General features: G+C 43.1%; 1 protein-coding gene across 3 annotated transcripts in view; it reads left to right on the forward strand.

Moving 5' to 3' along the window:
- The window catches only part of maml1 (mastermind-like transcriptional coactivator 1), a 35,413-nt gene extending 29,618 nt beyond the window's left edge, over nt 1–5,795 (forward strand). For all 3 annotated transcript variants that reach the window (XM_083980403.1, XM_083980402.1, XM_083980404.1), the window contains 2 exons: nt 1,747–1,873; nt 3,965–5,795. In XM_083980403.1, the coding sequence (XP_083836529.1) occupies nt 1,747–1,873; nt 3,965–5,049 (1,212 nt within the window). In that variant the 3' untranslated portion in view covers nt 5,050–5,795. The remainder of the gene's footprint in view (nt 1–1,746; nt 1,874–3,964) is intronic.
- Nucleotides 5,796–11,336: the final 5,541 nt, after the last annotated feature.

Here is an 11,336-nt window from a genome sequence, read left to right on the forward strand (position 1 = left end):
ACTATATGAAAGACTATGGGGCTTTTATTTTGAAGGGCCGAATCAATTATTGTTGACACCCCTACTGAAAAGTTTTCTTCCACTGTTTGATTCCTATATGTAAAGATTTTATATTTTCACGATGTAAACTGAGAGTTTGAAGTGAGACACAAACACATACAGGGTTCCCACGCGCCCTGGAAACCCTGGAAATTGGTTCATCAATTTACCAGTCATGGAAAATGAGAAAAAAAAGTCAAATGTCCTGGAAAATTATTTATCACATTGTGACATCTATTTGACTTTTTCAGACCCCGCTAAGGATTTCTTTTCCTCTCCTCTGCTGAGTGACAGATATGCCACACCTCACATGTGTGGCATGTAAAGATGCTGATTCGACAGCATGAATATTGCACAGTTGTGCATTAGGCTGGCCACAATAAAAGGCCAATATTTGAGAGAAATAGACCTTCTGTGTACATTGAAAACTTTTTAGATCTTTGAGTTCAGCTCATGAAAAATGGGAGCAAAGAAGCTGTGAAAGATATTTTTCTTTACATTCAGACCAGGGGTGTCAAATGTCACCAGGGGGGATAAAAGATTACATAGAAGAAAATCCCACGTATTTTTCTCAAGAGATTTCCGGTTGTTCATAATATCTCTTATAAAAGGACAGTTCATTACCTGTAAACATCTTATTTGCACTAAAACAAAGGGGTTATTATGCTTCTATTTTACTGGTTCGGTCCACTTGAGATCATGTTGCGTTGTATGTGGCCCCTGAAGTTAAAATGAGTTTGACGTTTTAAAGACCAAGCAGCAGCAGCAGAAACAATGAAAAACAGACCGTCACATCATCCCTGATGGTGAATAATGAGGTTAAAGCTGCAGAAGAACTGAGAGCAGGAAGTGAAACATCACCGAGCTCCGACGGTTCGTGATAACTGAGCCGACCACATGGAGAAGTCAGACTGATGAACACGGTGTAAACTCCTCTGATCCGACACTAGAGGGAGCTGTTTGTTTCCTGTGTGTGTGGCTTCTATAATAAGAGCAGTGTTGTTGCTTATAGAGCTGGAATAATCCACAACCCGATGAACCAAGGTGGTGAAACTTTAGTTAGATACTTTATTTATTCTGATTACAACACATTGATTATCTGACAAAACATGGAGCTGAAACTGGAATTAGCTGGTTTAGTTTATTGGGACATTAAACCTAAATTCACATCAGTGAAGAACCAAACGAGATCAATTAAAAGACATCAATTAAAATGAGAAGGACATGATTAAATACCACAAAAGTATCATCAAATCGACTTTTATTTGTATGGCACTTTTCATACAAGTAGGGTTAGGGTGCCTCACAGAGGATAAAAACAACAAAGAAAAAACATGAAAACCCAAACCTCCCACCCCCACAAATATGATAAAAAAAAAAAGTATGATTAAAAAGTGAATAAATACAGAATAAATACCTTAAAATATCTTAAATATCTATCTTAAATGACTGCAGCAGGAACCAAAGACTTTCTCATTGGAGCTCTTATTGTTTCATGTCTCAACTCTCTAACTCTTTGGTCATTTCAGGGTGAAAAGTTTAATTGAATCCCATAATAATCACTCCTATAAAACACAGCTTCTCTCTCAGGTGTGTGTTGGTGTTTTAGTTTTACTCTCACCTGTTGTTTCCCGTTGTCTGACTCTGACTCTTGTGTGTGTGTGTGTGTGTGTGTGTGTGTGTGTGTGTGTGTGTGTGTGTGTGCAGGAGAAGCAGCGGCAGCAGGACCAGATGCAGAGGCGCCTGACCCGACCGCCGCCACAGTACCAGGACCAGCCGGGACAACCGGCCAATCAGAACCCTTTCCCTCAGCAGCCAGTCAACCAGTTTACAGGTACGGGTACAGGAAGTTCGGCCGCGTTTCCACCGAAAAATTTCCTGGGACTTTTAGTTCCTGGAATTTTCTTTCCAGGCACTAAAGATTCCTGAGGCCGCTGTCGTCGCCTGCGTTTCCACTGAGGCCTAAAGTCCCAGGGAGATTATATTATGCAAATCACCAAATGTAGCCTAATAGTCTTAAAATTACACATACAAGAACAAAGATTTCTAGTTACCTTGCAAGTTACATTATTAGTTACTCCATTAACCTAAAAACAACAACAGAGCCGATCAGGAACAGCTGAGGCTGTAGGGGCACAAATCGCTCTGCAGAGTAAATATTTACATTTCCTTTTCATTCATGATCCTCATACACCTTGTTATTGGCCTGACACCTGTAATGACAGATACCAGATTCTTTGAGTGTTAAAAAAAAAACCCATCAAATTTACTGGTTGCACATGTGCAAGAAAATGAAATGTAATTGCACCCTAACCCAAATTTTAGGGGCAAAATCCCCCATTTAGGGGCAGTCTGAAGCCCTGTTAACACAAGTTATGAAAAATATAATCAGGGTTGATAAGGCGTTTTTAAACGGCGGTTCTCTACAGGACACACAAAGTTTAATTTAACTTAAAACATATAATAATTTACACAAAAAATAAAGTAAAACCCAGCTGGAATATGATTTTTAATGTGTCTTTATTTATCTTCACATTAAATAAATGATAGTGATGTCATGTGACAAGTTGTTTTATCTGATCAGATCATTAAAATTCAGCAGCAGAAGCTGGTTGTTGTTTGTTGTGTTGTTGAGGACAAATCATGTAAATGATGTTCACCACTGATTTGAATGGAAAATGTCTGTAACTGGTTCTGATGAACTGTTCAGTCTCATCTTGTGTTTCCATCTGAAATAACCATCAAACTGCAGGTTACAAAATAATGCTGATTTAAAATGTTTAATTATTCAAAGGTAAAACTAACGAATTAACCCTTTATATTCAGGTGTAAAAAAATATTTACTTTATTGAAAAAAATGAAATGATTAAAGGGACATTGTGTAACTTCTCCTTCCGGTAAGCTCTGAATTAGCCGTTCATATCATTCATATCTCCATGGAGCGGGTAAGCTCGGTGCTGCTGCCATGTGGCGGCCGTCGCTAACAAACCAGATGTCATTTTAGTCACAGAAGTCGAGAGAAAGCCGGTAAAACGTGGGTCAGGTCAACAATACGACATCGCCATGACAACATATCGTCACGTGTTTTGTTTTGCCTCGTGCTGACGGACCACTTGTTTACATAGAGGCTTGTTTATGCCGTTACGTGCAGCGGCTGTCGTCCGCCTGCCGTCTGCCCAATTTCACGTGAATGCAGCATGAAAAATACGACTGAGTTGCTTGTGATATACAACCGCAACGCTAGATGGGAGTAATTCCTACACAATGTACCTTTAAATAAAAGAATAAAATGACAAAAATACATATACTGTAATAGAAAGCTACACTGCTCAAAAAAATAAAGGGACAACGAGGAGTTTTGGAAAAGCGAAGCGTTTTCACACTACATTTATGAGCCTCCGTGCGCACTGTGAAATTCTTTGACCGGCGCAAGACAGACTCATGTTTTCATTCATCAAGAATTAAAGTCAGAGGTTCAAAGAGGTTCAGTTACCATCGTAGTCCTGACCATAAACGGCGATTCAGCTGCGTTACGCCACGAAACCGAAAGTAAGGAAACGCTGGTCGGCTCGACCAGCGTTTCCACCACCACTAATTATAACAAAATAACGATAGAGACAGAACGATATACAGTATTTATCGAAAATGGGCCCCTTAACAAGTGTGGGTAGCGTAGATTCATCCACATTAACATGAGACTTTTTTATAACCGAATAGAAACTCCTCGTTAAAATCGTTATTCAACATATAGTAGAGTGTGTTGAGAACAAAATAACATAAAAATGATCAATGTTGATTTCACACAGGTGTGATATACTTGGAGTTACAATGTGTTGTTTTTAAGTGTTCCCTTTATTTTTTTGAGCCGTGTATAAACAAAAATGCTGTTGGTTGTTAATCCATGAATGTGTTTGTGTCTCTTCAGCTTCCTCTCAGCCAATGGGCAGCGTCGGCGCCATGGGAGGCCCCGCCCCCGGAGCCCAGCGCATGTTCCCTCAGAACCAAGGCATGATGGGGATGAGCATGGGTCCGGGCGGCGGGCCGGCGGGCGGCGTGGCTCCGCCCCCCGCGCCGAGTCAGGCCGACATCAGTCTGCCGTCCTGCGGCGCCGGCGGGGGCGGGGCCGGCGTGGACGTGCAGCAGCACCTCTACAACAACATGAACCTTCACGCCGGCCACCCGGGCCACGCGGCGCCGCAGCCGGGCCTGCAGCGCCAGCCGCTGGGCGCCATGACGACCCAGTACCGGCAGCAGCTCCTGGCGCAGCAGCAGCACCTGAAGACGCAGCCCAACGCCGCCATGCTGAAGCAGCAGCAGCAGCAGCAGCAGCAGATGGCCGCCGCCGCCGCTGCCGCCCGCATGCCGGGCTCCATGCAGAACAGCATGGCCGCCAACCTGCCGGGCGCCATGTCCGCTGCTGCCTGGCAACAGCAGCTCGCCAACCAGCCGCCGTCCAGCAACGCCTTCAGCAACAACCCCAACGCCTTCCACATGCAGCAGCAGCAGCAGCAGCCGCGCATCCCCAAGCTGCCGCCGGGCGCCGCGCCCTTCGGAGGAAACCCCGGCGGCCGTGCGATGGCGGGCATGAACCCCGGGCAGCAGATGATGCAATCCAACATGGCGGCCGCTCAGCAGAGGGCGGCGGCGGCGGCGGCGGCGGCGGCGGCGGCGGCGAACCCCCAGAGCCTCGGGCAGCCGATGGCCAATCAGCAGCAGACTCAGCAGCAGCAGCAGCAACAGGCCAATCAGAGCCAGGCCGTGCTGCCCGACATGACGGCGTTCGGGCAGCCGCCGCCGGGCAACGGTCGCCAGGGGATGCAGTGTAACCAAGGATACCAGGTGAGCAGGACTGCCAGCCAGCAGCAGCAGCAGCAGCAGGTGTCGTTCGGCTACAACGTGGCGTCGGGCAGCTTCGCCGCCGAGAGCGACCTGGTGGACTCGCTGCTGAAGGGCCAGAGTCCGCAGGAGTGGATGGCCGACCTGGACGAGCTGCTCGCCAGCCACCACTAGTGACGCACGCACACACACACACTGCTCTGATCCGTGTGTTTCGGCGCCAGTCAGTCAGTCAGTCGCCCGCCGCTGCGTCGGCGCCACGGCGGCGATCGGCGGTATAAAGTGTCGCGGCCGCAGGTTGCAACCGTTGCAATGCAATGATGATGAAGAAGAAACATGAGGTTTGTTTTTGTTTTTGTTTTCCTGCTGGTTTGAGACGCGTCACGGAGCGGAAGGTCGACTCCCACAATCCTTCACTTCTCTGTCAGCTGATCACGAACACAACTCGTCAAACTAAAAACAAAAACCAGAGTCTCTGTTCAATAAATTTATCAAACGAAACGCGTTTTAAAACCACACACAAGGTCGAACAGAACTAAAACCTGACGACTGTTAAACTACATTTATTAGTTGAGTCATTTTGTTGCATCATAAAATAAAAACGTTATCATTTATCAATGTTTTGTGATGAGGCAACAAATTACTTCTGGTTAATGCACTGAATTAAAAAAAATTACAAACATGGAGGATAAGAAAAGACAAAACGATTAGAGAGCGGAAACGTTTCTGAAAACGCTCACACGGCTCGTGGATCCGTCTGAACTGGATGTTTACTTCCTGTTTCGACCTCGTGTGTGTGTTTGTAAACGAGCAACAGTTTGTTACAGCGTGTGTGTGTCTGTGTGTGTGAGACTGAACCAAGGAGTTAATCTTAAGACGATAAACTACTGAACCTGTGTCTCAGTGCGTTAAACCACTGTGCGTCCAGTGCGTTTACACTAAAGATCATAAAAACTTTACACCCATCACATCATCGTCTTTATCTAACGATCTGTTTTAGAGACGGTTTGTCGAACTGTTAAGATTTTAATTATCACTAAAACTGTGATTAAAGCAGAAGTAAGCGATCCGGTCGTTTTGGCTAACTTCCTGTCAGCTGATGCCGTTCTCTCTCCTCATTGGATAAAGGTTGTAGGATACAAGGAAAGTTTTCTCCTCGGCTTACAGCAGAGCAGAGTGACTGACAGACCCGTGTTTCAGACCAAACACTCTATAGAAGTGATTGCTGTCGGAAGATATAACTATTTAAGACTTATATTAACACAAACATCCCGCTTACTTCTGCTTTAATCACTATTAAAGGGATACTTCACCCAAAATCGGTAATTCACCACTTTTCTACTCACCGTCATGCCAAGGCAGAGTTTGGAGAACTTGTCAAACCGGCTGGCAATGGGTTTTATTATAATGGCGGCAGATAGAGTTCACTTTTGAATCGTCCAAAACACACACTATGAAACATCCAGATACCTCCATACTGCTCGTCCGTACTGACCCAAGTGTCCTGAAGCCGCCACATGAAACAGTTGCTCTGAAAAAAATAATGTGATCTCTGTTTTTAGCCTTGTTGTGGTAGTAGCTCCCAGTGGCTCTGCTGATGTTCGTCGTTGTAAACCATTGGATGTATGATGTAAACACGGAAGAACATCTCGCCGCCACTAGGGACGAGCAGTATGGAGGTATCTGGATGTTTCATAGTGTGTGTGTTTTGGACGATTCAAAAGTGAACTCTATCCGCCGCCATTATATGAAAATCCGTTGCCAATGGATTCAGAAAATTTTTAAAAAGCGTTTTGATGACTCTGAAAGTTCTCCAAACCTTTCCTTGGCATGACGGTTATCGATTTTGGGATTAGTATCCCTTTTAATATGACTCCTGTTGAGTTCATTAGCAACGTGAGTTTGTTGTTGTGAAAACACGGCGGCAACACGGACTTCAAAGTCGGTGTGTTTTGTGTTTCTTTTTTATTTTAAGGCGTTATTTGGGGTTGGGCTTCGTTTTGAATCTTAACGATTCCCGTTCCAGATGTTTCTCGATTCTGATTCGAGGTAAAAAAAAAAAAGAAAAAAAGTTGCATGATCTGAATGAGGGAGGTTAAAAGGAAGAGAAAAGCTGCGTCTTCTTCCTTTAGAGGACACATCTAAAGGCCTGACTGTGTTCGGGTGTAATCAGGAAAGCGGTTAATTACTTCTTCAAGTTCCTCTTCGTTGTTTCAGCGACGGTAAAATTGTTCAGGAAGCCTTTAAAGGGAATCCAAATTAAAAGTTTCTTAACGACTCCGATTGAATTGAAATGTTAGAACCGGTTCCATTCAGTTCTCTAGTACGATTGACACCACTCACACCATCGGACGAGTGTGTTTGCGTTTGTGTTGTCAGTCGATTTTCATACTGTGGGTAAACACGAGGAAACGCACGGCGCCCGGAAGAAGAAGAAGGCAAATATGTGAAACAATACAGCAGCTTTGTTTAGGGAAATGAGCTGCAGTAAAGTGGTCTTCTTTTTTTTTTCTTTTTTTTTTAACTCCAACTCTCTTATATTCTGATCTTCCTCGGCTATTCATTCACGTCGTTGTAAAACACCAACAAATATATTCTATATCTACATGAAGTCCAAGTGAAACATGTAAAAAAAACAAAAAAACACTGATGGTTCGTTTTAACAGTTACAAAGTCTGATGAAGAAGAAAAACACTGACTGACGATCATTCACACTTTTCTGTTTCATTACTAGGTGCTTTTATTTTGAAATGTTACAACAGACCAGAAAAACGTGTGTGTGTGTGTCTGTCACCTTTTACACCTTTAAAATCTGAGACCTGGTTCATTGGGTTCTTTTTATTTTTTAATCGTCATCATGAAGTCCTGAGGCGTTGACCTTTGACCTGTGGTCAGCTGACAGGGTCGACTGAACTCAAACCAGCAGCATCACTACAGACACAGGAAGTGATGTAAGTCGTGTGTTGCAGTCGGTGCATGTTGTGACGCTGCGTTCAAGTCTCATCGGGAAAAAAATAAGTGCTGTTTTATTTTATTTTTTAATGCCCTGAGCTTCGTCTCTCAGGCTGCAGAGGAAGTAAAACCTTTTATTATTATAATTAGAAACCAGAGTCCAAAGAGTTCTTCTTTAAGCCGACTCTGGGCTTTCCTACGGGCCTTGAACGCAGCTTTCCAACATGTTTTTCTGTGTGTGCGGATAAAAAAAACACGATGTTTCAAATCTGCGTCATCCTGTTGTTTTTGTGTTTTTTTGTAAGGCGGATCTGTGACCGGGTCGACGGGCGCCGTGACCCGGTCGTTCTATCTACTGTACTGTTTTTACCTTCTTCAAAGAAACGTCTGCGTTTTTTTGTTTTGTTTTGTTCCTATTTTATTTGTAATGTTATTATTTGCTCGACAGTAGCTTGGGGGGAGGAGGGAGGAGGAGGGAGGGGCAGGTTTCAACGTCTTCATCCAAAATCGATCGCTGCCCAATGAATCTTCAGCTTCCAGCCGCGCTCGGCTTTTACTGGGTTCAACTGTTGTGAACGGGCTCTGTGTAAATGTCTATAAATATATTTTTTGTATGTAAGCCTTTCCTAATGATCTGGAGAAGATAGATGTTATTTTTATATATTGCTGCGGATTTTTTGTAAGTATTTTATACTTTTGATATGGTTCTCTGTAAAACAAGAGTATTATGTAAATATAGTTCTTTAGAAACAACTCTGGGCTCCCTGTCTTTCTGTTTCTGTGTGTTTTAATATTTCAGCTTTTCACATTAAAAATGAACAAAAACCACATTACACCCAATAATAATGTATATTATAGGCCAGTGGTTCTCAAACTTTTTTACATCAAGGACCCATAAATTGACACAAATTAGACAACGGACCCCCATTGGTCCCATTGGACCCCACAAACTTTTGAAGGAAACACCAGAAATACATAAATATTTGTTCTGAGACTGAAGAACATTACTTTTTTAGTCAATGTATACGTTCAAATTAGTGAATTTGTTGAAATATTGTAGAGAAATTTCTTGGAAAAGTGGTACAGTTTCTCCAAATACGTTTAAATATTCTAGAAAAAGTGGTAAAAGTTATCCAAAAGAAACAGTTTTTTTTTTTTAGAAAAAAGTGGTAAGATTTCTAAAAAAAGAATTGTTCAAAAAATCAGAAAACTGGTAAAAATGTTCAAAGTTTAAAAGAAAATCTAAAAAAAAGTAGTAACATTTTGCAAAAAAAAAAGTTTTAAAAAATTCTACAAAAAAGTAAGATTAAAGCAGAAGTAAGCGATCCGGTGGTTTTGGCTAACTTCCTGTCAGCCTTTGGAGTTAGCAGCCCTCGTCCCTACGTCACCACATTCAGGCGCATCCAAGGGGGCAGTTGTCGGTCTGAGAAGTGAAGCTCACTTCCGCGTTCAAAAAGCTGCAATCCCCTCGGCTGTCGCTGGGGGCTGGCTCCAGAAGGGAGCAACTCCAATCAAGCCCTATGTTAAAATAGCCGATTTTACAGCTTAAAAAAACATATTTACAGCCTGGTACATTTTATTTTTTTGGTCTCAATCGATAGTTTCTACCCCCGCACACACTCTGAGGGAGGTGAATTTTTTTTAAAACTCTACCGTTTTACTATTATTAGGGTTAAAGTTCTGGCCAATCAGGGCGCAGAACCGTTGAGTGACAGGTCCGGCGACCGCTGCTACGAGGCCAGTGGGCGGGCTCTCGGCCGGCCAACGGCCGCACCGCTCCAAATATGGCAAGTAGAATCCAACATGGCGCGGCTCAAACCCCCGTAGTAGCGGCACAAAACAGACTCCCCCAAACCAATGGGTGACGTCACGGACGCTACGTCCATTCTTTTTACAGTCTATGGGCGCATCCCTTGGCTGCACACACAGAGAGGACCGCCCCTTTATGCCGTTCTCTCTTGTTACAATTGGATATGTTCTGGGACGTTATGTACTTTGTTTTTATACTTCAATGATGTGGTGTATGTAAAAAAAAAAAAAAAAAGTTTTTACTTACCAATCATGAGACTGTTTAAATATTTCCACATGCGTGTGCAATGAAGAAATGCTTGCTGCTGGTAATTGCAAAGAAGAACAGCTTACAGATACAGTAGTCGCTCACATATAGGCTGCTGTTTGCAATGAAGACCTGCTTACACACAATATTTGATTTAGGTGATTGTTGATATGACTGATTTATATCAAAAGGGGGATACATAAAAATCTCCTGCCTGGTTGTGTTACATCTTAAAGAATGTGGTCACCTGCAGTTTGGGGGCCTGCTGGGATGGCTACTGCCAGTAGATGTGATACAATACAGGGATAACGTCCCTACTTCTATTTGATTGACATAATAAAATCATGTCAAAAGGGGGATTGTTACAATTGGATATGTTCTGGGAGATATCATGTATTCTAATTTAGTACTTGAACGCACATAACCTGATGTGTGTGAACATGAAGCCAGATAGTGTGACTCTAGCCTGATAAACAAGGACATAATGTAACTGCTGAGTTCTCTTAGTCTGTCAGTTAGGTCTGTTGCATTAGATACACGCCTGAACAACAACACACACACACACATGTTGCTTATCACATTCTGAGAACATGCTGAGAACATCCAACCTCTGTACGGGGCAGGCCCAGCCCAAGAAGATAAATGTGACCCCATTTCCTGAACTCTGGACTCACTCCTGACCGAGATCCTGCGAGAGCTCTGTCACCCTGAGTCCAGCGCCGATGTACTTTATCTGTGACCTGAGTAAACGTTACTACTTTTGTACGAAAGACTTCTCTGGTTTGTTCTTGGGCTTCCAATACAAAGAATCGGGACTAACACTCTCCTCATTGGATAAAGGTTGTAGGATACAAGGAAAGTTTTCTCCTCGGCTCAGAGCAGAGCAGAGTGACTGACAGACCCGTGTTTCAGACCAAACACTCTATAGAAGTGATTGCTGTCGGAAGATACAACTATTTAAGACTTATATTAACACAAACATTCCACTTACTTCTGCTTTAAGATTTCTAAAAAGAAATTGATGATAAAATGAGGTTAAAAATGTTCTACAAAAATGTGGTAAAAAAGCTAAAAAAAAAAAAAAAAGTGGTAACATCTCAAAAAAAGTTTTAAAAATTCTAGAAGAAACTGGTAAAAATTCTCAAAGTTTAAAAACAATTCTAGAAAAAGTGGTAAAATTTCTCAAAAAAAACCCCTCACTTTGAGAACCACTGTTATAGGCAGCAGGTCGCTCATTGAGCTGCACACCTGTCATGTGATGTCATGTGTGTGTTGGCCACGCCCCCCTTCCTGCAGGTTTTATGTGGGTGTGTGTCCTGTCAGAGCTCAGGTGAGGTGTGTGTGTGTATCTCCTGTCAGAGCTCAGGTGAGGTGTGTGTGTGCATCTCCTGTCAGAGCTCAGGTGAGGTGTGTGTGTGTATCTCCTGTCAGAGCTCAGGTGAGGTGTGTGTGT

This window comes from Trachurus trachurus (genome assembly GCF_905171665.1).
Source record: "Trachurus trachurus genome assembly, chromosome: 10".
In the NCBI taxonomy this organism is placed as follows: domain Eukaryota; kingdom Metazoa; phylum Chordata; class Actinopteri; order Carangiformes; family Carangidae; genus Trachurus; species Trachurus trachurus.